The 25,619-nt window shown below is 55.0% G+C and overlaps 2 protein-coding genes across 3 annotated transcripts; both read right to left on the bottom strand.

Moving 5' to 3' along the window:
* Positions 1-63: 63 nt before the first annotated feature.
* trpt1 (tRNA phosphotransferase 1) lies at positions 64-8,324 on the bottom strand. Its single transcript, XM_060855495.1, has 6 exons — positions 7,383-8,324; positions 7,196-7,277; positions 5,902-6,071; positions 2,613-2,790; positions 330-386; positions 64-257 (listed from the first exon to the last, which is right to left on the bottom strand). Exons 1-6 carry the CDS (start codon positions 7,455-7,457, stop codon positions 64-66), a joined length of 756 nt encoding a protein of 251 aa, XP_060711478.1. The 5' UTR covers positions 7,458-8,324.
* Positions 8,325-11,333: 3,009 nt separating this feature from the next.
* taf6l (TAF6-like RNA polymerase II, p300/CBP-associated factor (PCAF)-associated factor) lies at positions 11,334-25,034 on the bottom strand. Of its 2 annotated transcripts, XM_060855752.1 has the most exons (10): positions 24,186-25,034; positions 23,952-24,038; positions 23,195-23,345; positions 23,051-23,101; positions 21,480-21,574; positions 20,707-20,781; positions 15,907-16,127; positions 14,871-15,003; positions 13,689-13,817; positions 11,334-13,265 (listed from the first exon to the last, which is right to left on the bottom strand). In XM_060855752.1, the coding sequence occupies exons 1-10, from the start codon at positions 24,330-24,332 to the stop codon at positions 12,483-12,485; spliced, it is 1,872 nt and encodes a 623-aa protein (XP_060711735.1). In that variant the 5' UTR covers positions 24,333-25,034; the 3' UTR covers positions 11,334-12,482. The 2 variants fall into 2 exon arrangements, with proteins under 2 accessions (XP_060711735.1, XP_060711736.1); XM_060855753.1 differs by lacking the exon at positions 20,707-20,781.
* Between the last annotated feature and the right edge of the window lie 585 nt (positions 25,035-25,619).

Below are 25,619 nucleotides of genomic sequence, written 5' to 3'. Positions count from 1 at the left end.
CCCCCCCCCCCCCCCCCCCCCCCAACCCTGTGCTCTGCCACAATAGTTAACGCTAGCCACCCCTCACCCCCTGGCACTGAAGGTGATGGTGGACTGAACGAGCCTGTCATGCTGTTTAATGTCACAGTCGCCCTTGGGACACTCACGGGATGGTTTCAGCTGCAGAACTCTCTGGAAATATTTTGGAGGTAAAACCCCATTCTCATTCCCTGGCGTTAAAATCACCCGATTGGTGGAGAGATAAAAGGGGATTCCATCTGGAAGATAAACGAGAAGCTTTGAGCAATATAGGAGGGGGGAGGGGGAAGGGTGTGGGAGGGTAGATTTACCTTGGATGGCCTTTCTCAGCTGGATGAAGATGGCCAGCTCACAGTTACTGCGTATACCTGCAGGGGAATGAGAGAGCAGGGGGGTGATATTTCCTCTGTGTCAGTGAACACACATGCCCGCTAGGACGTGTACCAATTACTCCTAACACCAGCCCATCCCTCCTCACCAGTGTGACACCAACTGCCCGGAACACACCATCTTACACAGAGCTGTGAACACCAGCCTCCCATCTACATTTCCCACTGCCCTAACATAATCAATCAAAGACCATTCTCACCCCAGTTACATTCTCTTCTGGCAAGGAGAAGGTATAAAACTTAGATAAGCACATGAATATGCAAGGAATGGGGGATATGAACCAATGTCCTGTACAGCTGCAACATGACCTCCCACCTCCTGTACTCAATACTCTGACCAATAAAGGAAAGCATACCAAACGCCGCCTTCACTATCCTATCTACCTGCGACTCCACTTTCAAGAAGCTATGAACCTGCACTCCAAGGTCTCTTTGTTCAGTAACACTCCCTAGGACCTTACCTTAGACCTGCCTAAGATCTGTTTTCCCAATATGCAGCACCTCGCTTTTATCTAAATTAAACTCCATCTGCCACTTCTCAGCCCATTGGCCCATCTGGTCCAGATCCTGTTGTAATCTGAGGTAACCCTCTTCGCTGTCCACTACACCCTCCAATTTTGGTGTCATCTGCAAATTTACTAACTGTACCTCTTATGCTCACATCCAAATCATTTATGTAAATGACAAAACTAGAGGACCCAGCACCGATCCTTGTGGCACTCCACTGGTCACAGGCCTCCAGTCTGAAAAACAACCCTCCACCACCACCCTCTGTCTTCTACCTTTGAGCCAGTTCTGTATCCAAATGGCTAGTTCTCCCTGTATTCCATGAGATCGAACCTTGCAAACCTTCCAGTTCAGCAAGTATACTTACATCCAGATCCTTAACCCTACTTGCCAAAGTTATAGTACACTCGTACTGCCTTTATACTCTAAGGATTCACTCAATTTATCCTGTCTATACCTGACATATGCTTCCTTCTTTTTATTAACCAAACCCTCCATTTCTCTCGTCATCCAGCAGTGCCTGTACCCCCCAGCCTTCCCTAGCAGGAATATGCTGTCTCTGGATTGTTATCTCATTGTTGGAGGCTTCCAATTTTCCAGCCGTCCCTTTACCTGCAAACATCTGCCCCCAATCAGCTTTTGAAAGTTCTTGCCTAATACCATCAAAATTAGCCTTCCTCCAATTTAGAACTTTTAAACTTTTAGATCTGGTCTATCCTTTTCCATCACTATTTTAAAACTAATAGAAATATGGTCACTGGCCGCAAAGTGCTTCCCCACTGACACCTCAGTCACCTGCCCTGCCTTATTTCCCACGAGTCGGTCAGGTTTGGCTCCAGCTCTGGGAGGTACAGCGACATACTGAATCAGAAAATATTACTGTGTACACTTAACAAATTCCTCTCCACCCAAGTCCTTTGCACAGAAAACAACACGTTTCACTGTATCCTGGTACATGTGACAACAATACATCTAATAATCACCCATCACCCCCTCCCCCCACTCACTGCTGACCACTCCCCCTCACCACTGACCACTTGCCCCAACCACTCCCCCTCCCCCACTCACCGCTCCCCCCAACCACTCCCTCCTCCCCCCACTCACTGCTGACCACTCCCACTCTCAATGCTGACCACTCCCCCTCCCCCACTCACCGCTGACCACTCCCTCCTCCCCCACTCACTGCTGACCACTCCCTCCTCCCCCACTCACTGCTGACCACTCCCACTCACTGCTGACCACTCCCCCTCCCCCACTCACTGCTGACCACTCCCACTCTCAATGCTGACCACTCCCCCTCCCCCACTCACCGCTGACCACTCCCTCCTCCCCCACTCACTGCTGACCACTTCCTCCTCCCCCACTCACTGCTGACCACTCCCCCTCCCCCACTCACCGCTGACCACTCCCCCTCTCACTGCTGACCACTCCCCCACTCACCGCTGACCACTTCCCCTCCCCCTCTCACTGCTGACCACTTCCCCTCCCCCCTCACCGCGGACCACTCCCCTCCCCCACTCACTGTTGACCACACCGTGGACCACACACCCCCACCCACCGCTGGCCACGCCCCCTCCCCACTGATTACTCCCCCCTCCACCATTGACCACTCCCCCCACTCACCACTGACCACTCCCCCTCCCCCCCGCCCCTACTCACCACTGACCACTCCCCCTCCCCCCCCCCGCCCCTACTCACCGCTGACCACTCCCCCCTCCCCAGGAAGACCAGGGGCCAGGTGGATATGCCTTCGGGACATACAGCGCAGACCCTCCACCCTGATCGAGTCCCAGTGGCACCGGTAGGTGCCATGAACAGCCTGTTCCGGAACATTCCCAGCAGCCTCCGAGATCGGAATCAGCTCCAGCTCCTCGACCTCACCGAGAGAAACAAACCGGGAGTTAACAAAACCAACCCCCCCCCCCCTCCCCCTCCCTCCCCCTCCCCCCCTCCCCCTCCCCCAACACCATCAAAACAGGACACACGCAACGTTCACATCGCCATTGTCCCCATCAAACACAGGGTAAAGCTTCCTCTACACTGTCCCCCCATCAAACACTCCCAGGACAGGGACAGGGACAGCACGGGGTTAGATACAGAGTAAAGCTCCCTCTACACTGTCCCCATCAAACACTCCCCAGGACAGGGACAGCACAGGGTTAGATACAGAGTAAAGCTCCCTCTACACTGTCCCCCCATCAAACACTCCCAGGGACAGGGACAGCACGGGGTTAGATACAGAGTAAAGCTCCCTCTACACTGTCCCCCCATCAAACACTCCCAGGGACAGGGACAGCACGGGGTTAGATACAGAGTAAAGCTCTCTCTACACTGTCCCCCATCAAACACTCCCCAGGGACAGGGACAGCACGGGGCTAGATATAGAGTAAAGCTCCCTCTACACTGTCCCCCATCAAACACTCCCCAGGGACAGGGACAGCACGGGGTTAGATACAGAGTAAAGCTCCCTCTACACTGTCCCCCATCAAACACTCCCCAGGGACAGCACGGGGTTAGATACAGAGTAAAGCTCCCTCTACACTGTCCCCCCATCAAACACTCCCAGGACAGGGACAGCACGGGGCTAGATACAGAGTAAAGCTCCCTCTACACTGTCCCCATCAAACACTCCCCAGGGACAGGGACAGCACGGGGCTAGATATAGAGTAAAGCTCTCTCTACACTGTCCCCCATCAAACACTCCCCAGGGACAGGGACAGCATGGGGTTAGATACAGAGTAAAGCTCCCTCCACACTGTCCCCCCATCAAACACTCCCCAGACATAGGGACAGCGCAGGATTAGATACAGAGTAAAGCTCCCTCTACACTGTCCCCCACCAAACACTCCCAGGTACAGGGACAGCTCAGGGTTAGATACAGAGTAAAGCTCCCTCTACACTGTCCCCCATCAAACACTCCCAGGTACAGGGACAGCTCGGGGTTAGATACAGAGTAAAGCTCCCTCTACACTGTCCCCCATCAAACACTCCCAGGACAGGGACAGCACGGGGTTAGATACAGAGTAAAGCTCCCTCTACACTGTCCCCCATCAAACACTCCCAGGTACAGGGACAGCTCGGGGTTAGATACAGAGTAAAGCTCCCTCTACACTGTCCCCAATCAAACACTCCCAGGACAGGGACAGCACGGGGTTAGATACAGGGGTAAAGCTCCCTCTACACTGTCCGCATATAAAACTTGGGGGGTTTGGGGGTATTATTGGGGTACGTACCTGCGCACTGTGCCCCTGGTTTGGAGTTAGGGGGTATTATTGGGGTACGTACCTGCACACTGTGTCCCTGGTTTGGGGTTTGGGGGTGTTATTGGGGTACGTACCTGCACACTGTGTCCCTGGTTTGGGGTTTGGGGGTGTTATTGGGGTACGTACCTGCACACTGTGCCCCTGGTTTGGGGTTTGGGGGTGTTATTGGGGTACGTACCTGCACACTGTGTCCCTGGTTTGGGGTTTGGGGGTGTTATTGGGGTACGTACCTGCACACTGTGCCCCTGGTTTGGGGTTTGGGGGTGTTATTGGGGTACGTACCTGCGCACTGTGCCCCTGGTTTGGGGTTTGGGGGTGTTATTGGGGTATGTACCTGCACACTGTGCCCCTGGTTTGGGGTTTGGGGGTATTATTGGGGTACGTACCTGCGCACTGTGCCCCTGGTTTGGAGTTAGGGGGTAATATTGGGGTACGTACCTGCACACTGTGTCTCTGGTTTGGGGTTAGGGGGTGTTATTGGGGTACGTACCTGCACACTGTGCCCCGGGTTTGGGGGTATTATTGGGGTACGTACCTGCGCACTGTGCCCCTGGTTTGGAGTTAGGGGGTAATATTGGGGTACGTACCTGCACACTGTGCCCCTGGTTTGGAGTTAGGGGGTAATATTGGGGTACGTACCTGCACACTGTGTCCCGGGTTTGGGGGTATTATTGGGGTACGTACCTGCACACTGTGTCCCTGGTTTGGAGTTAGGGGGTAATATTGGGGTACGTACCTGCACACTGTGTTCCTGGTTTGGAGTTAGGGGGTAATATTGGGGTACGTACCTGCACACTGTGTCCCTGGTTTGGAGTTAGGGGGTATTATTGGGGTACGTACCTGCACACTGTGTCCCTGGTTTGGGGTTAGGGGGTGTTATTGGGGTACGTACCTGCACACTGTGTCCCTGGTTTGGAGTTAGGGGGTGTTATTGGGGTACGTACCTGCACACTGTGCCCCTGGTTTGGAGTTAGGGGGTGTTATTGGGGTACGTACCTGCACACTGTGTCCCTGGTTTGGAGTTAGGGGGTGTTATTGGGGTACGTACCTGCACACTGTGTCCCTGGTTTGGAGTTAGGGGGTATTATTGGGGTACGTACCTGCACACTGTGCCCCTGGTTTGGAGTTAGGGGGTATTATTGGGGTACGTACCTGCACACTGTGTCCCTGGTTTGGGGTTAGGGGGTGTTATTGGGGTACGTACCTGCACACTGTGTCCCTGGTTTGGAGTTAGGGGGTGTTATTGGGGTACGTACCTGCACACTGTGCCCCTGGTTTGGAGTTAGGGGGTGTTATTGGGGTACGTACCTGCACACTGTGCCCCTGGTTTGGAGTTAGGGGGTAATATTGGGGTACGTACCTGCACACTGTGCCCCTGGTTTGGAGTTAGGGGGTGTTATTGGGGTACGTACCTGCACACTGTGCCCCTGGTTTGGAGTTAGGGGGTGTTATTGGGGTACGTACCTGCACACTGTGCCCCTGGTTTGGAGTTAGGGGGTGTTATTGGGGTACGTACCTGCACACTGTGCCCCTGGTTTGGAGTTAGGGGGTGTTATTGGGGTACGTACCTGCACACTGTGCCCCTGGTTTGGAGTTAGGGGGTGTTATTGGGGTACGTACCTGCACACTGTGCCCCTGGTTTGGAGTTAGGGGGTGTTATTGGGGTACGTACCTGCACACTGTGCCCCTGGTTTGGAGTTAGGGGGTGTTATTGGGGTACGTACCTGCACACTGTGTCCCTGGTTGGCCCGGATCTGGAGTGTTCCTGTCTGGGAGTTGCAGCGCAGTGTGAAGCGTTGTTTGGAGTTGTTCTGAACCACTCTCTGAACGTCCTGCTGTGTGTAACGCCGACACTGGGGGCTGCGCAGAATCTCCTCCACCTCCACGAAACCATCTTCACAACAAAACCACAACAGGAGCAAAGGACCAGGCCTCGGTAACTCACTCTCGGTCTCACTGTCTCTCCTCTCTCCCTCATCCCCCACCTCAAACACCAGCTCCACAGACCAACCCATATCCCCCAACCCCCCATCCCCATCTCCAACCCCCATATCCCCCTAACCCCCATCCCCATCTCCAACCCTCATATCCCCCCAACCCCCATCCCCATCTCCAACCCTCATATCCCCCTAACCCCATCCCCATCTCCAACCCTCATATCCCACCGACCCCCCATCCCCAACCCTCATATCCCCCTAACCCCCATCCCCATCTCCAACCCTCATATCCCCCCAACCCCCATCCCCATCTCCAACCCTCATATCCCCCCGACCCCCCCATCCCCATCTGCAACCCTCATATTCCCCCGACCCCCCATCCCCAACCCTCATATCCCCCAACCCCCCATCCCCAACCCTCATATCCCCCAACCCCCCAACCCCAACCCTCATATCCCCCTAACCCCCATCCCCATCTCCAACCCTCATATCCCCCCAACCCCCATCCCCATCTCCAACCCTCATATCCCCCTAACCCCCATCCCCATCTCCAACCCTCATATCCCACCGACCCCCCATCCCCAACCCTCATATCCCCCTAACCCCCATCCCCATCTCCAACCCTCATATCCCCCCAACCCCCATCCCCATCTCCAACCCTCATATCCCCCCAACCCCCATCCCCATCTCCAACCCTCATATCCCCCCGACCCCCCCATCCCCATCTGCAACCCTCATATTCCCCCGACCCCCCATCCCCAACCCCCATATCCCCCAACCCCCCATCTCCATCTCCAACCCTCATATCCCCCCAACCCCCATCCCCAACCCTCTTTTCCCCCCGACCCCCCCATCCCCATCTCCAACCCTCATATCCCCCAAACCCCAACCACCATGTCCCCAAACACCCCACATTCCCAACCACCATATCCCAATGTTCCCAAAACCCATATCTTATGTGACTCACGTTTATATCTGACATATTCCCAACCCTCGGAATCCCATTGCCTCCAGCCTCTCCATCCCAATGAGATCTCCCTCCTCTCCCTGCTACCTCTATTATCTGGAGGCCATTCGTTACCTTTTCCCATCACCAATCCCAGTTCAGCCGCTCCATGCCGCAGGATGTAGGAGAGGGTTTTGGACAATCGGATATCAGGATCCTGTGAATGTTTTAATGGGAATGTTAACAGGGAAGGAGCCTCTGACAGCACAGAACAGGCCCTTCGGCCAATCCCCAGTTCTGAGTGAACCCGGACATGACCCACCTGGCTGGCCCCACCTTGGCGTCGGCGCCTGGCCACTCCCCGTCCAGTCTGGTCCTGGTTCTCAGCTCGCTCCATCAGCCAGTCTGCCCACAGCACCCAGTACCAAGCAGAAAGAAAAGGCCTGGTTATAACTGAGACACCCTCCAACTTCAGAAACCAACCAGCACCAAGCCTTGCTTCAGCTCAGAGGACCTCGTGCCCTGAGGCCTAGTCCCTGTCTGAGGGAGGGGGCTGTGTCCTGAGGCCTAGTCCCTCTGGGGGAGGGGGCTGGGTCCTGAAGCCTAGTCCCTCTGGGGGAGGGGCTGGGTCCTGAGGCCTAGTCCCTGTCTGAGGGAGGGGGCTGTGTCCTGAGGCCTAGTCCCTCTGGGGGAGGGGGCTGGGTCCTGAAGCCTAGTCCCTCTGGGGGAGGGGCTGGGTCCTGAGGCCTAGTCCCTGTCTGAGGGAGGGGGCTGTGTCCTGAGGCCTAATCCCTCTGGGGGAGGGGGCTGGGTCCTGAAGCCTAGTCCCTCTCTGGGGGAGGGGGCTGGGTCCTGAGGCCTAGTCCCTCTGGGGGAGTGTTTGGGTCCTGAGGCCTAGTCTCTCTCTGGGGGAGGGGGGGTGGGTCCTGAGGCCTAGTCCCTGTCTGAGGGAGGGGGCTGTGTCCTGAGGCCTAGTCCCTCTGGGGGAGGGGGCTGGGTCCTGAAGCCTAGTCCCTCTCTGGGGGAGGGGGCTGGGTCCTGAGGCCTAGTCCCTCTGGGGGAGGGTTTGGGTCCTGAGGCCTAGTCCCTCTGGGGGAGGGGCTGGGTCCTGAGGCTTAGTCTCTCTCTGGGGAGGGGGTGGGTCCTGAGGCCTAGTCCCTCTCTGGGGGAGGGGCTGGGTCCTGAGGCCTAGTCTCTCTCTGGGGGAGGGGGCTGGGTCCTGAGGCCTAGTCCCTCTGGGGCCTCCTCAGGCTCAGTCTCAGGTTTAGGCCGATCCCGGAAGTGTAGTGACACAGTGTGGCCAGCGGGTGGCGCAGTGAGCGGGCAGTCAGCGCCCTCCAGTGGCGAGGAGCCGGTAGTGCAGACACCTCCTTCCTCTGGAAATGAGGCCATTCAGCCCAAGTTGGTTTCAGCTCCCCATATCCCTGGACTAACCCCTCGTCCACTGGAGCTTTAAGAATATTCAACAATGAAAACCCCTCGACTCTCTGAGTGAAGAAATGTCTCTTCATTCTCAATCCTCTCTAACCCCTGGACTATCCCCCCCCTTCCTGAGGTGTTTGGAAGGGAATGCTCACTCATCTATCCCAGACCCTTGTAGGATCCAGAGAGCATCCTCTCATCCTGTTAGATTCAGCTTTATCCAATTTCCCATCAAAGCAAGGACCAGACTGCCTGAAATGTCACTGCTTCTGCCTCCTGTTCAACCTGGGCCTCCTGACTCAGAGGTGAGGGCAGTACCACTGCAGCTCAGGATTCCGCCTCCTGCTGTCACTCACCAAGTGTGGCCTCACGGAGTTAACTCAAAAGCCTTTGAGTTTGTTTCAAATTTCCAAAAATGCCCAAAGTGCAGGAGGACCCCAGTTGTTCTGGGGTGCAGAGAGAGAGAGAGAGAGACAGGGTCAATGTTTGGAGACCCTTCTTTCTGAAGAGGGGAAAGTGAGGACTGCAAGATGCTGGGGTTCAGAGTCGAGAGTGTGGAGCTGGAAAAGCTCAGCAGGTCAGGCAGCATCCGAGGAGCAGGAGAGGAGAAAGTGAGGACTGCAGATGCTGGAGATCAGAGCTAAAATTGCTGGAAAAGCACAGCAGGTCAGGCAGCATCCAAGGAGCAGGACTCCTGAAGAAGGGCTCATGCCCGAAACATTGATTCTGCTGCTCCTTGGATGCTGCCTGACCTGCTGCGCTTTTCCAGCAACACATTTTCAGCTCTTCTTTCTGATGGAGGATCACTGGATTTGAAAAATTCAGCTTCTCGGGCGACTGACTGTGTGGAGTTTGCATGTTCTCCCCGTGTCTGCGTGGGTTTCCTCCGGTTTCCTCCCACAGTCCAAAGATGTGATGGTCAGGTGAATTGGCCATGCTAAATTGCCCATAGTGTTAGGTAAGGGGTAATGTAGGGGTATGGGTGGGTTGCGCTTCAGCAGGTCGGTGTGGACTTGTTGGGCCGAAGGGCCTGTTTCCACACTGTAAGTAATCTAATCTAATCTGTTTTGTTTTCCCCCTCTCTCCACAGACAATGCCGAGTTCCTCCAGCACTTGCTGCTTTTAACCACTCAGGCTGTGACATTCAGAGGTCAATCGCTTTAATTCCAAATATTTCTCAAATGTGTTCAGCCAGAGTTATACATTTTTCCAAATGTTTGGAATTTCAGCTGGAAACATTACGCCTAAAAATATGGAAAATTGCTTTGATCAGAAAAACAAGCCTCCCTCTACAAAGGCTGTGTTATGGAGGGAATGGTTCTCTGCTGGTAATCTGACAAATTTAAGAGTCAAACTACACTGTCAGCTCACTGTACAATGACAGATGAAAATGTGTTGCTGGTCAAAGCACAGCAGGCCAGGCAGCATCTCAGGAATAGAGAATTCGACGTTTCGAGCATAAGCCCTTCATCAGGAATTGGGTCCACAGAGAGAGAGAGAGAGAGGGAGAGAGAGACGGATCTTACTTGTATACAGTGAACAGATTGCATTTTTACTTCAGCACCAGGTAAATTGCAGCAAAATCTCCCCAAAACCCAGCCCAGCAGAGTCTGACCCTGAGCTCCAGCAGGAGATATTAGGGACAGGCAACTGAAAGCTCATAAAGCTGTGTTTTAAACACGAGGGAGAGAGAGAGAGAAGGGGTCAGGAAAGGAATTCCTGAGCTCAGCATCCCAGGCAGCTGAAGGCACGGCCCCCAAAAGGTGATAGGAGTCGGCAGATGCTGAACAGGCCAGGATTGGTGGGAATTACAGAATTAGGGAGAGGGTGTTGGGGGTTACAGAGATAGGGAGGGGGTGAAGGGGCAGGAGGGGGTTACAGAGATAGGGAGGGGTGAAGGGGCTGGAGGGGGTTACAGAGATAGGGAGGGGGTGAAGGGGCTGGAGGAGGTGACGGAGATAGGGAGGGGGTGTAGGGGCTGGAGGAGGTGACGGAGATAGGGAGGGGGTGAGCAGGGATTTGATCAGGAGGATGTGAAGTTTAAAATGAAGGTATTGCCAGACCAGAAGGTAATGTTTGACTGACTGAAGATACCAGTCAGTGTCCCAGTGAGAGTGCTGTGAGAGAAGATGGGGTTGAACCAGGCTCAATCTCATCCTGTCGGAGTGAACACGTATCTGACCGTGCCTGTGGAAAGGGGACACAGTCAAGCTGCAGTTTGAGAATAGCTGCTATAAACAGAGAGACGGTTTAATGCGTGTGTGTACAATTCTGTTTCCATAAACACCACAGGAACATTGAAGAAAGTGAGATTTAATTCTCCAACAAAACTCATCGTAGTTCACGTGTCATTCTGTTTAAAGTTTACAAAAATCAAACATCTCAATCAGATACACCACAAAACTATTGGGTGAATGGTGAGAACAGGAATTATCTGCAGGAGTGAGAGGGTGAGGAATACGCATCCAGGTGTCAGGCACCTCCACTCGGATTCTGGACAATGAGGTGAACAGTTCAATCTCCATCGGGCCGGATTCTCATCAGCTGCTCTCTCCTTACAGGGGGAGGGGGAAGGAGGGGAGGGACGGGGAGGGGGGGGGGGGCGGAGGGGGGGGGGGAGAGAGAGGGAAGGAGGGGGAGGGACGGGGAGAGAGAGGGAAGGAGGGGGAGGGAAGGAGGGGGAGGGAAGGAGAGGAGGGAGGGGGGGGGAGAGAGAGGGAAGGAGGGGGAGGGAAGGAGGGGAGGGACGGGGAGAGAGAGGGAAGGAGGGGGAGGGGGAGGGAAGGAGGGGGAGGGGGAGGGAAGGAGGGGAGGGACGGGGAGAGAGAGGGAAGGAGGGGGAGGGGGAGGGAAGGAGGGGGAGGGGGAGGGGGAGGGAAGAAGGGGAGGGACGGGGAGAGAGAGGGAAGGAGGGGGAGGGGGAGGGAAGGAGGGGGAGGGAAGGAAGGGGAGGAAAGGAGGGGGAGAGAGAGGGAAGGAGGGAGGGGGTAGAAGGAAGGGGAGGGGGGAGGGGACTGGTGCTGATTTCAGCTCAGTGTCTCTGTACCTCAGGTGAGCTGATGGATTCAGACAGAGAAATGTTCATGGCCACCTCAGCCAGAGAGTGAGAATTCAGGTTAAAGGGGCAGGTACGGGGGGGTACACAGCCCCCAGTTAAAGGGGCAGGTACGGGGGGGTACACAGCCCCAGTTAAAGGGGCAGGTACAGGGGGGTACACAGCCCCAGTTAAAGGGGCAGGTACAGGGGGGTACACAGCCCCCAGTTAAAGGGGCAGGTACAGGGGGGTACACAGCCCCCAGTTAAAGGGGCAGGTACAGGGGGGTACACAGCCCCCAGTTAAAGGGGCAGGTACAGGGGGGTACACAGCCCCCAGTTAAAGGGGCAGGTACAGGGGGGTACACAGCCCCCAGTTAAAGGGGCAGGTACAGGGGGGTACACAGCCCCCAGTTAAAGGGGCAGGTACGGGGGGGTACACAGCCCCCAGTTAAAGGGGCAGGTACAGGGGGGTACACAGCCCCCAGTTAAAGGGGCAGGTACGGGGGGGTACACAGCCCCAGTTAAAGGGGCAGGTACGGGGGGGTACACAGCCCCAGTTAAAGGGGCAGGTACAGGGGGGTACACAGCCCCCAGTTAAAGGGGCAGGTACAGGGGGGTACACAGCCCCCAGTTAAAGGGGCAGGTACAGGGGGGTACACAGCCCCCAGTTAAAGGGGCAGGTACAGGGGGGTACACAGCCCCCAGTTAAAGGGGCAGGTACAGGGGGGTACACAGCCCCCAGTTAAAGGGGCAGGTACAGGGGGGTACACAGCCCCCAGTTAAAGGGGCAGGTACAGGGGGGTACACAGCCCCCAGTTAAAGGGGCAGGTACAGGGGGGTACACAGCCCCCAGTTAAAGGGGCAGGTACAGGGGGGTACACAGCCCCCAGTTAAAGGGGCAGGTACAGGGGGGTACACAGCCCCCAGTTAAAGGGGCAGGTACAGGGGGGTACACAGCCCCCAGTTAAAGGGGCAGGTACAGCGGGTAGTCAGCCCTCAGCCACCTCCTGATTGGTTTATTAACGCGGCCAATCATGGGTAACCTCTGGCTGTATTTCGAGGCCAGGCTGGCTCGGTGATAGACCGGGAAGCTGGTTTGGAAAACGCGGCCTTTCCCTCTCCGTCCCATCTGCCTGCCAGCGATCAGGAAGGTGGACGGCCCGGCCTGTGGGCACACCGGTGCCCTCTGGAAGACATCGTGGAGGCCCAGGCTCCCTCGCTGGTGGACTAGGCCTTGCTCCGTGGCAGTGCGACCTGTGGATTTGGTTCGGGGTGTCAGGCCAGCTCTCTGCAGCGAGGTCTGATCAGGTCCTGGGCTACCCCCCTGCACCGGGCTGTCCACCAAGCTCATGGTCAACTGCGGCATCTTGCGGGCCTGGTCAGTGCCGTTGAGGCCTGGCCGATGGGCCTTCAGGTCACTGCCCCCTGAGGCAGGCTGACTGACGGGCTCCTTCCCCGCCGAGCCGAGAGCAGAAGCTGGGATCATGGAGCCTGTCCCGAAGCGAGTGGCCAGGCTGTCCCCAAAGAAGGAGTACAGCTCCTGGTACATCTGGGCCAGGCCAGGGGCCGGCTGCACCAACTCGTAACTCAGGCCCGTGCCAGTCTGCAGCAGGTGGCTGGTGATGCCAAAACCAAACTCGGTGTGGGGCTCCCGAACAGGACTCCCGGCTGGAGAACCTGGAACGCTGCCTCCATCCAGGGACACCACCATCAGCAACTTGGTCTTCAACAGATTCTCCACCGCGACCTGGGGACACAGATTACAATCTGTTAGCCGGGGGGGGGGGGGGGGGGGGGAAGGGGGCACGGGGAGTCACAGAGCAGGACGGGGAGACACAGGGACGGGGAGACACAGGGAGGGGGAGACACAGGGAGGGGGAGACACAGGGAGGGAGGGGGAGGGACGGGGAGAGAGAGAGAGGGACATGGAGACACAGGGAGGGAGGGAGAGGGCAGGAGGCAGAGAAAGGATGGGAGGGAGAAAGTGGGAGAGAGTAAGTGAGGGAGAGAAAGAGAGAAAGACAGGGAGAGATGTAAAGAGGGAAACTGTGAGGGAGAGAGAGAGAGATTCCCAGAGAGAGAATGAGCAGGATAACGATCGAGAATGGAAGGTCAGAGAGAGACAGAGGGAATGAGTGAGAGAGTGTACAGCAGTTGCTGACGAACCTACCAGAATGGCTCCATACACCTTGTGACCATCAGCTTTGACCTGAGCGTTAGACACCGAGTTATCATCCAGCACAGCCTGTAGGTTCGGCCAGTACATGTGAAGATGGGGGTAAAGAACCCGTTCCACTGCCTGTAAATACCCCAACGGGGGGTGAGTGAGAGAGAGAGAGTGAGACACAGCACACAACGCTCTGTGTGAGCCGCCGGGTTTCCAGCACAGGGCACTGTTTCGGCAGGAGAGTGTGTGGTGGCTGGGTCAGAGATCATCATGGGACACAGACACATACACCAACTCTCGCCAACACACCCAACCCTGCAAATACACACACAGAGACACACCCCCACCCGCTTTACTGGATGTTGGATGACAGCACAGTATAGAGGGAGTTTTACTGGGGGCTGCATGCAGGAGTGTACATGGGGTTTTCCTGGGGGCTACACGTGGGACGAGGTAGTTGTGCTGGTTTGTTGGATGGGACAGTGTACAGGGGGATTTACTGGGTGTTGGATGGGGGACAGTGTACAGGGGGATTTACTGGGTGTTGGATGGGGGACAGTGTACAGGGGGATTTACTGGGTGTTGGATGGGGGACAGTGTACAGGGGGATTTACTGGGTGTTGGATGGGGGACAGTGTACAGGGGGATTTACTGGGTGTTGGATGGGGGACAGTGTACAGGGGGATTTACTGGGTGTTGGATGGGGGACAGTGTACAGGGGGATTTACTGGGTGTTGAATGGGGGACAGTGTACAGGGGGATTTACTGGGTGTTGGATGGGGGACAGTGTACAGGGGGATTTACTGGGTGTTGGATGGGGGACAGTGTACAGGGGGATTTACTGGGTGTTGGATGGGGGACAGTGTACAGGGGGATTTACTGGGTGTTGGATGGGGGACAGTGTACAGGGGGATTTACTGGGTGTTGGATGGGGGACAGTGTACAGGGGGATTTACTGGGTGTTGGATGGGGGACAGTGTACAGGGGGATTTACTGGGTGTTGGATGGGGGACAGTGTACAGGGGGATTTACTGGGTGTTGGATGGGGGACAGTGTACAGGGGGATTTACTGGGTGTTGGATGGGGGACAGTGTACAGGGGGATTTACTGGGTGTTGGATGGGGGGCAGTGTACAGGGGGAGTTACTGGGTGTTGGATGGGGGACACTCACGAGCAGCTCCTCACCTTCCAGCCCAGAGCGTGTAAACCCACCAAGGCTCCATAGTGAGAGCAGAGCGGCCGGACTGGATCGATCAGCACCTTCTGCAGGGTCAGCAGGATCTGGTGGTACAGGCTACTCACTAAATCACCGTGACACCTATTGGCAAAACAACAACTGAACATCAAACCGACAGAATCCCTGCAACTCAGACAGCATTCATTACACCGGTCCCCGTGTCCCACACCCGGAGTTACCATGTACACAGTCCCCGGTCCCCGTGTCCCACACCCGGAGTTACCATGTACACAGTCCCCAGTCCCCGTGTCCCACACTCGGAGTTACCGTGTACACGGTCCCCGTGTCCCACACTCGGAGTTACCGTGTACACAGCCCCCGGTCCCCGTGTCCCACACCCGGAGTTACCGTGTACACAGTCCCCGGTCCCCGTGTCCCACACTCGGAGTTACCGTGTACACAGTCCCCGGTCCCCGTGTCCCACACTCGGAGTTACCGTGTACACAGCCCCCGGTCTCCGTGTCCCACACTCGGAGTTACCGTGTACACACTCCCCGTGTCCCACACTCGGAGTTACTGTGCACACAGTCCCCGGTCTCCGTGTCCCACACCCGGAGTTACCGTGTACACAGTCCCCGGTCCCCGTGTCCCACACTCGGAGTTACCGTGTACACAGTCCCCGGTCCCCGTGTCCCACACTCGGAGTTACCGTGTACACAGCCCCCGGTCTCCGTGTCCCACACTCGGAGTTACCGTGTACACACTCCCCGTGTCCCACACTCGGAGTTACTGTGCACACAGTCCCCGGTCTCCGTGTCCCACACCCGGAGTTACCGTGTACACAGTCCCCGGTCTCCGTGTCCCACACCCGGAGTTACCGTGCACACAGTCCCCGGTCCCCGTGTCCCACACTCGGAGTTACCGTGTACACAGTACCAAGTCAGTGGCCTCCTCCTGTCTTGTGACTGTATAAAATTGTGATCTGGATCTTTAAGGAGCGCCCTTAAAGTCAGAGAAACATCAGATTGGAAAGCAGGTTCTGACCTGAAGATGTGTGTCAGGAGCAATGCAGCATAATCCCGGAGGGTCCAGTGATCGTTGAGTGGGTTTATGGAGGCTGCGAGAGGCTCCAGAATACAGTACATGACACTGGAGACCAGGCTCTTGATGTAGTTCCCCAGGTAAAGGTAGGGATTACCGATTAAACTCTTCACTATGTGGAGAAGGCGGTTCAGCTGGTCCAGGTCATGACTGACCGACTTAACCTGTCCAGAGGGAGAGAAGGAAGATTAGCAGGTTCTGTCAAGAGGGCAGGGTCAGCATGGTTTGTGTGAAAGGTAAGGTCGTGTTGGACTGAGCAACACGTGCTGTGTCTAAAAGGAACGAGTGGATATGCTGTATGGAGACGTCCATTTGATAAGGTGCGACAAAGGTTACCCCCCTAAATACAGCAGCCCATGTTGCCGGGGGGGGGGGGTAAGCAAATCACAGGGAGAGGGGATTGTCTGGATAATAGGAAGCAGACAGTGGGCATAAAGTGGTCAGGTTCTGGATGGAACCCGCTCCCGAGGGCAGTGTTAGGAGCTCAGTGTTTAGGATGGTACGTCTGCTGCTGGCACAGAGATAGCAACATAAGTGAGGCACGAAGGGGATTAAAGTCATTGCAAAAGGATGTCGAGGGGCTAAGTGAACGGGCAAAGATCTGGAAAATGTGGGAAAAAGTGAACTTGTCCATTTTTAGCAGAAAGAATGGAATAAACGCCGGCGATTCTAAACCGGTGGATGGAGAGAAGCGTGGATCTCATAGCTGCTCCTGAAATTGTTGGAAGTGTTTCTGTAAAATAGGATTTACATGTACATGAGAAGCAAGGAATGATGAGGGATAATCATCCTGGTTTTGTGCAAGGGATATGGTGTCTCACAAACCTGACTGAGTTGTTTTAATGAAGTAACCAAGAAGATAGATGAGGACAGGGTGATAGACGCTGTTTATTTGGACTTTAATAAAACCTTTGACATGGTTCTGTGCGGAAGGCTAATAAATAAAGTTAGGTCACATGGGATTCAGGGCAAGCTGACAGCAGGAGACAGGGTAACGGGGGAGGGTCAGTGTTCAGGCAGGAGGCCTGTGACCAGCCATTCCCACAGGGATTGCTGCTGGCTCCACTTTTGTCAGTCACTTATGTAAATGATTGTGATGAGGACATGGAAAGCATGGTTAGTAATCGTGCAGGTGACACCAGCTTTGGTGGTATAGTGAGCAGTGAAGGAGGTTATCTACAATTACAAAGAAACTTTGATCAATTCAGTCAATGGACTGAGCAGATGGAGTTGAATTTGGATTAATGCGAGGTATTAATGGCGAGGCCTTGAGTAGTGTTGTAGAACAGAGAGACCTGGGGCGCTGGGACATAATTCTTTGAAGTTTGTATCACATACAGACAGGGGGGTTAAGGAGGTGTTTAATGTGCTTGCCTTCATTGCTCGGAGCTTTGCGTATAGGAGTTGGGACGTCATGTTGGGGCTGTACAGGACGTTAGTAAGACCTCTTACGGAATACTGTGTCCAGTTCTGGTCTCCCTGTTATAGGAAGGATATTATTAAACTGGAGCGGGTTCACAAGAGATTTCCCAGGATGTAGCTGGATATGGAGAGGTTGGATAGACTGGGACTTTTTTCCCTGGAGCGAGGAGGTTGAGGAGTGACCTTATAAAGGATTATAAAACCATGAGGGGTATAGATGAGGTGAATGGTAGGTGTCTGTTCCCTAGGGTGGGGCATTTCAAGGCTAGGGGGCACATTTTTAAGGTGAGAAGAGAAAGATTTAAAAAGGATATGAGGGACTTTTTTTATACACAGAGGGTGGTCTGTGTGTGGAGTGAACTTCCTGAGGGAGTGGTGGGTGTGGGTACATTTGGATAAGGACCTGGATAGGAAAGGGTTGGAGGGAGATGGGCCAGGAGCAGGCAGCTGGGACTAGTTTAGTTTGGGGTTAGGGTCAGCATGGACTGGTTGGGCCGAAGGGTCTGTTTCCATGCTGCATGACTGTAAGCAGCAGATGATGTCAATGGAGACAAACTGCAGGCCAAGGGCTGCAGATGGATCTGGTGAATCACAGAAGGTTAGTACGCAGTAGCAGCAAGTGATTCTGAAGGTAAATGGAACGAGGGGAATAGAATATGAAAATAGGGTGTACACAGCGTTGGTGAGACCACATCTGGAGCACTGTGTACAGATTCGGTCTCTCTGTTTAAGGATGTAATTGCACTGGCAAATAGTTCAGAGATGGTCCACCTGACTGATTGCTGGAATGGGTTCCTGGGAGGGACAGGGGGTTACAACCGTGAGGATAGTTGGACACGTAGTACTGTGTCCACCAGGCTTTAGAAAAATTTAGATGTGATCTTTATTGTAACTGATTCAAGAAAAGTGGATGTCACTGGCTGGACTAATACTTACTGCCCCCCGTCCCTAGTTGCCCCCTTGGGAAGGTGGGGGGTGAGCTGCCTCCTTGACCCGCTGCAGTCCATGTGCTGTGGGTAGACCCACAGTGTCCCTTAGGGAGGGAATCCCAGGATTCTGACCCAGCCACACTGAGGGAACGGCGAGATATTTCCAAGTGGGGATGGTGAGGGGCTCGGAGGGGAACTTGCAGGGGGTGGGGTTCCCGTGTACCTGCTGCCCCTTGTCCTTCTGGATGGAAGTGGCCGTGGGTTTGGAAGGTGCTGCCTGAGGGTCTTTGGTGAGTTTCTGCAGTGTATCTTGTAGCTGGTACACACTGCTGCTACTGAGCGTCGGTGGGGGGGAGGGAGGGAGGGAGGGAGGGAGGGGGTGATTGTGGGGGTGGGGCCAATCCAGCGGGGGCTGCTTTGTCCCTGGATGGTGTCGAGCTTCTTGAGTGTTGTTGGAGCTGCCCCCATCCAGGGGCAACTGGGGAGTATTCCCTCACCCTCCTGCCTTGGGCCTTGTAGATGGTGGGACAGGCTTTGGGGGGAGTCAGGAGGGGAGTCACTCGCTGCAGGATTCCCAGCCTCTGACCTGCTCTTGGAGCCGCTGGGTTGATGTGGTGAATCCCAGCTCAGTTTCTGCTCAATGGTAACCCCCAGGATGTAGTTGTTGGGGGGTTTTGGGGATGGGAACACCATTGTATGTCAAGGGGCAATGGTTAAATTGTCTCTTATTGGGGACGGGCATTACCTGGCATTTATGTGGTGTGAATGTTAATCAGATCACGTCCAGGACTTGCTGCATTTGGATGTGAACTGCTTCAGTATCTGAGCAGTTGTCATTTTCAATGGATACCAAAGAGAACTCGGCAAAAGTGAGGACTGCAGATGCTGGAGATCAGAGTCAGGATCAGAGTGGGGCTGGAAAAGCACAGCAGGTCCGGCAGCATCCGAGGAGCAGGAAAATCGATAATGTGGATTTGCCTGCTCTGCAGATGCTGACTGACCTGCTGTGCTTTTCCAGCACCATCAAAAAGAACTTGTTTCTCTGGGAGAGGAGTGTGTGCAACTCAGACCTGCAGAAGCAGAGAAGGTGGGGTCAATGGGTTATGGTATTATCGGCGAGAGAGAGTTTCTCGACAAACCTGACAAGCTGGGAGGGTGATGTAAACAGATCATCGTCTCAGAGAGAGGTAGGAAAGACTCAACTGGGGGATTGGCCTGGTCTTGCTCGGACCTCGATTCTCCATATTTTCCAGGGAGTCGAGTGCCCAAGAGTTTCTCATCTTCCTCATTCGCTGCCCTGTCGGGGGGTCAGTGCTGAGGGAGCGGGCCCTGTCGGGGGGTCAGTGCTGAGGGAGTGGGCACTGTCGGGGGGTCAGTGCTGAGGGAGTGGGCACTGTCGGAGGGTCAGTGCTGAGGGAGTGCTGCACTGTCGGAGGGTCAGTGCTGAGGGAGTGCTGCACTGTCGGAGGGTCAGTGCTGAGTGAGTGGGCACTGTCGGAGGGTCAGTGCTGAGGGAGTGCTGCACTGTCGGAGGGTCAGTGCTGAGGGAGTGGGCACTGTCGGAGGGTCAGTGCTGAGGGAGTGGGCACTGTCGGAGCGTCAGTGCTGAGGGAGTGCCGCACTGTCGGAGGGTCGGTGCTGAGGGAGTGCCGCACTGTCGGAGAGTCAGTGCTGAGGGGGTGCCGCACTGTCGGAGGGTCAGTGCTGAGGGGGTGCCGCACTGTCGGAGCGTCAGTGCTGAGGGAGTGGGCACTGTCGGAGCATCAGTGCTGAGGGAGTGGGCACTGTCGGAGGGTCAGTGCTGAGGGAGTGGGCACTGTCGGAGGGTCAGTGCTGAGGGAGTGGGTGCTGTCGGAGCGTCAGTGCTGAGGGAGTGGGCGCTGTCGGAGGGTCAGTGCTGAGGGAGTGGGCGCTGTCGGAGGGTCAGTGCTGAAGGAGGGCTGCACTGTCGGAGGGTCAGTGCTGAAGGAGGGCTGCACTGTCGGAGGGTCAGTGCTGAAGGAGGGCTGCACTGTCGGAGGGTCAGTGCTGAGGGAGTGCTGCACTGTCGGAGGGTCAGTGCTGAGGGAGTGCTGCACTGTTGGAGGGCTGCACTGTCGGAGGGTCAGCGCTGAGCGAGTGCCGCACTGTTGGAGGGTCAGTGCTGAAGAAGGGCTGCACTGTCGGAGCGTCAGCGCTGAGGGAGTGCCGCACTGTCGGAGGGTCAGTGCTGAGGGAGTGCTGCACTGTCGGAGGGTCAGCGCTGCGGGGGTGGGTGCTGTCAGGCGGCCAGAGCTATGTGAAGATGGCAGATAGCAGTGTTGTACTCAATGGAAGGTGTGGGGTAATGCAGCATGATCGAGATGAGGGACCTGTCTGGAGTACAGGTCCTGTGGGCCAGAGCTGTACCTACCCCACTGACCACATGGACAAAGTAAGGAAGCAGAGCAGCGATCTTCGAATTCGACTGAAGGTCCTGCAGAGCGACCTGGGACACAACGAGAGAGTGAGAAAGGCCAACCCAGACCAGTCAGCACCAAGGCAGGGGCACAGGGTTAGAGTAAAGCTCCCTCTACACTGTCCCTCTATCAAACACTCCCATGGATAGGGACAGCACAGGGTTAGATACAGAGTAAAGCTCCCTCTACACTGTCCCCCCATCAAACACTCCCCAGGACAGGGACAGCACGGGGTTAGATACAGAGTAAAGCTCCCTCTACACTGTCCCCCCATCAAACACTCCCAGGGACAGGGACAGCACGGGGTTAGATACAGAGTAAAGCTTTCTCTACACTGTCCCCCCATCAAACACTCCCCAGGGACAAGGACAGCACGGGGTTAGATACAGAGTAAAGCTCCCCCTACACTGTCCCCCCATCAAACACTCCCAGGGACAGGGACAGCACGGGGTTAGATACAGAGTAAAGCTCCCTCTACACTGTTCCCCCCATCAAACACTCCCAGGACAGGGACAGCATGGGGTTACATATGGAGTGACGCTCCCTCTACACTGTCCCCCCGTATCAATCTCTCCCCAGGACAGGGACAGCATGGGGTTAGATACAGAGTAAAGCTCCCTCTACACTCTCTCCCCTCCCCCCCATCAATCCCTCCCCAGGACAGGGACAGCCCAGGGGGAGGTATGGAGCGAAGCCTACTGTATAAGTGGTGACAGTGACCTCTCACCTTCATGAGTTGCTGATCATCCCCCAGCACTGCTCGGGTAATCTGTTGGTAATATTTCAAGAGATCATCAGAGAGACTGGAGACTGCCACAGGAACTGGGGGCCAAGAAAATACAGGCTTCAGTATCACCAGGCAGTCAGTTTCATTCCTGTCTACTCTTTGAAAGCCACCCCAGCAGCTATAGGAGCAGAGCGAGACCATTCGGCCCATCCAGTCTACTCTACTATTTGATCGTGGCTGACCTGTTTCTGAACTCCATTCTCCTGCCTTTGAGACCCCCCCCTCCCCCCTTACCAATCAAGACCCTATCTATCTCTGTCTTAAGTACACTCAATGACTTGACCTCCACAGCCCTTTGTGGTAATGAGCTGCACAGAGCCCCCACCCTCTGGCTGAAAAGAAATCCCTCCTTCAGCTCAGTTCGAAAGGGTTGTCCTTTCACCCTGAGGCTGTGCCCTCGGTCCTAGTCTCTCCTACTGATGGAAACATCTTCTCAACTCTCTCAGTATTGTGGAAGTTTTAATCCGAATTCCCTCCCCTTCTTCTACACTCCAAGCCCAGCCCCACAGTCCTTAATATTTCGCATAGAATAAAGTCTTCAACCCAGGATCATTTTAGTAAGTCTCCTCTTGCTATACCTTTCAATGCCAGCACATCTTCCTCAGATCCATGGCCCAAAACTGCTCTCAATCTTTCCAAATACAGTCTGCCCACAGCCTTACACAGCCATCAGCAGGACATCCTTGCTCTGTATTCTAGCCCTCTTGAAAAGAATGTTAACGTCACATTTGACTTCCTAACCCCCCCAACTGAACCTGTATGTTAACTTCATACAATCCTGAACTAGGACTCCCAAGTCCATTTGTGGTTCGGATTTCCAAAGCCATTTACCATTTAGAATATAGTCTACATCTCTATTCTTCCTACCAAAGTGCATAACCTCACACTTTCCCACACTGTATTACATCTGCCACTTCTTTGTCCACTCTCCTTGCATGTCCAAGCAGCCTCCCTGGTTAGATTAGATTACTAACAGTGTGGAAACAGGCCCTTCGGCCCAACAAGTCCACACTGACCCGCCGAAGCGCAAACCACCCATACCCCTACATTACCCCTGACCTAACACTACGGGCAATTTAGCATGGCCAATTCACCTGACCCGCACATCTTTGGACTGTGGGAGGAAACCGGAGCACCCGGAGGAAACCCACGCAGACACGGGGAGAATGTGCAAACTCCGCACAATCAGTCGCCTGAGTCGGGAATTGAACCCGGGTCCCTGGCGCTGTGAGGCAGCAGTGCTAACCACTGTGCCACCCTGCCGCCCACATGACCTGCCCCTCCATCCACCTTTGTGCCATCTGCAAACAGTGAAGGTCCCACCAGTTAGTTGCTGTGCCCCCACAACAACTCACTGCCTTCAATAAAACAGTCCCCTCGTCCACACCCCCGCTCCCCTCTCCCCACCAGCCTCAGGTTCTCCTCCTTATTGTGACCGGCCACGCTGCCAGGCGATGGGCTGAATGGTACCTGTTTGTTGCCATGAGGATGGGACTGGGAGGAATACTCACCCGCTCCCTGAGACTCCTCAGTTGCTTTATTCTCTAAATAGGAGACCTGAACTAGAGAAGCAGAGAGAAAGGAGGAGGCGTTAGGGAGTAACCAGGACAGACCGACTGTTCACAAACTCAATCCTTCGCCCTCGGCCTCCCTACCTCGCACCACAGTCTGGCCACAGCCCTTGGGGATGTTGGTTGCCAGGGCTAGCTCCACCAGGTTGACCTCACGATCCTCCATGACAAAGAGTTCTCCGTCCTTCACCGAGCGAAAGGGAAGCATGTCTGAGGCCCCGTACCCACACACAGGCTGGAACACACAAGCAGAGACCCAGCCTGAAGCAGGTATCCCAATTCACAGCCAGAAGGCCCAACTCACAATCCATCCACTGCCAAACAGTGTCACAACTACCAACTCAGGCATCACTGCCATCCCTAAACATAATCATTGCCGTTCCAGCCAATCTCACTGACAAGGGAACAAAGACTCGGATTTGATCCACACACCAGGGACTGGAATTCATAACCCAGGCTGACACAGTGCGGCACTGAGCCTGGTCGTCAGAGGGTCAGCGCCGAGGGAGTGGGCACTGTCAGAGGGTCAGCGCCGAGGGAGCGCCGCACTGTCGGAGGGTCAGCGCCGAGGGAGCGCCGCACTGTCGGAGGGTCAGCGCCGAGGGAGCGCCGCACTGTCGGAGGGTCAGCGCCGAGGGAGCGCCGCACTGTCGGGGTGTCAGTGCCGAGGGAGTGGGCACTGTCGGGGGGTCAGTGCCGAGGGAGTGGGCACTGTCGGGGGGTCAGCGCTGAGGGGAGTGCTGCACTGTCAGAGGGTCAGCGCTGAGGGGAGTGCCGCACTGTGCACACCCCACTTCCCCATTATCCCTGAGACACCCCGTTCCCCCCCCCCTACACCTACCTCCACATTGGCCCATCTCAGTGCCCGGTTAAAGTCCTCCACGGTCAGGCGCCTTCGCTTGGCGTGCCTCATGAACTGGGTGCTGTTCTGAAAGAGCCAACGACAGAGTGATCTGCTGACAAGATGCTGGTTCAGACGCCTCCCAACACCAGCTGTATCCTGAGGACCTTCTGGTCTCTCAGTCCACCCCCACCCTCTCCCCTCCCCCTCTCGGTCAGTGACTCTCTCTCTTACCTGGGCAGTCTCTCGCAGTCGGTAACACACGTCCTCAGCCAGCAGAGCACTGACCTCATCCCCCAGCTCCAGCCCCACACTCTCACCCATCAGTTTAACTGACTCCTTACTCAGCTCCACGTACCGCCTCTCATCACGCTCAGACATAGCGGCTTGCTCTCGGCCCCACACTCTCTCCCTCCACTAACTAGCAGCACAACCTGTGGTAATGTCTCTCACTTCCCAGTAACCAGGCCCTGACTAATCAGGATCCCTCATCACGTGATTATCAACAACCAACCAACCCTTCAATAACAAGTTGTAGATTCCTCACTAACTACCTACATAATCCTTCACTGGCTAGTTGCCTACTAGTAATAACCAACATTGCTCTAACTAGTCACCAGTCTCCTTACTAATTACAATGACTCCATCACTAACTGCATATTCTCTCATTAGTTTGCAGGGATGCTGTCCCTCTCCTTAGCTGGATATCCCCTTTGTGATAACACCTCACTAACTAATGCTAACTTCCTTAACCAGTGATAACACCTCATTAATTAATTATCTCTTCCTTAACCAGTGATAACACCTCATTAACTAATGCTAACTTCCTTAACCAGTGACAGCACCTCACTAACTAGTTATCCCTTCCTTAACCAGTGATAATACCTAATTAACTAATGCTAACTTCCTTAACCACTGATAACACCTCATTAACTAATGCTAACTTCCTTAACCAGTGATAGCACCTCACTAACTAGTTATCCCTTCCTTAACCAGTGATAATACCTCGCTAATTTCCTTAACCAGTGATAACACCTCACTAACTAGTACTAACTAGGCATTTCATTGACCAGCTCTGCATCTCCAGTGACAGCAACGGAACTACTTCCGGGGTCACATCACTGACCAATCAGAATCTTTCCTTGGAGTGGGCGGGGCGCTGCCGTTGCCACCACGTGACCGAAGATTTAAAAGGGGCGCCTGTAGGTGGGCCCCACCTCCAGCTTTAAATGGTCCAGGGGTCTGGATGGTGCTGTGTCCCTGTTCCCCCAATCAGCAAAATCCGGGCTGCTCTTTGTTTCAGATTCCCACCTGAGGCCAGTGGCCTTCCCTTCCCCGCCACAAAAAATTACTACCCACTCTGGGTTTGCAAATATTCCCTGACCCTGACCCTGACCCTGGCTCCAGCAAAGTCTGAGACACAGAGTCCCCCAGACTGACTCTAATACCATCCTCACGGTCAAGCTCATAGTCTGCCTCCCTCTCCCTGCCCAGAATCCAGGACACTTTGGAAAATTACCACCAACACCTTTCCTGTGTCATTAGCCAGCTATTTTCAGATCCTGGGGTGAAATCCCCTCAGGACCTGGGGACCACAGCTCCCTCAGTTTGCTTCTTAAACAAAAACAAAACTGAACAAACTGAAAATCAGACACAAAACTGAAAATG

This window comes from Hemiscyllium ocellatum, chromosome 46 (assembly GCF_020745735.1).
Source record: "Hemiscyllium ocellatum isolate sHemOce1 chromosome 46, sHemOce1.pat.X.cur, whole genome shotgun sequence".
NCBI lineage: Eukaryota > Metazoa > Chordata > Chondrichthyes > Orectolobiformes > Hemiscylliidae > Hemiscyllium > Hemiscyllium ocellatum.
Note: the sequence above shows the minus strand (reverse complement) of the source record. Positions and strands in the feature narration are given on the sequence as shown.

Coding starts and splice junctions, on each gene's coding strand:
- trpt1 (XM_060855495.1), bottom strand. CDS start 7,457: ATGGAGCGAGCTGAGAACCAGGACCAGACTGGACGGGGAGTGGCCAGG. Junction 6,072..7,195: donor GGGATTGGTGATGGGAAAAG/GTAACGAATGGC, acceptor TTTGTTGTGAAG/ATGGTTTCGTGGAGGTGGAG. Junction 2,791..5,901: donor ACCAGGGACACAGTGTGCAG/GTACGTACCCCA, acceptor TCTCTCGGTGAG/GTCGAGGAGCTGGAGCTGAT.
- taf6l (XM_060855752.1), bottom strand. CDS start 24,332: ATGTCTGAGCGTGATGAGAGGCGGTACGTGGAGCTGAGTAAGGAGTCA. Junction 24,039..24,185: donor GACTGCGAGAGACTGCCCAG/GTAAGAGAGAGA, acceptor TGGCTCTTTCAG/AACAGCACCCAGTTCATGAG. Junction 15,004..15,906: donor CTCCTGACACACATCTTCAG/GTCAGAACCTGC, acceptor TTTTGCCAATAG/GTGTCACGGTGATTTAGTGA.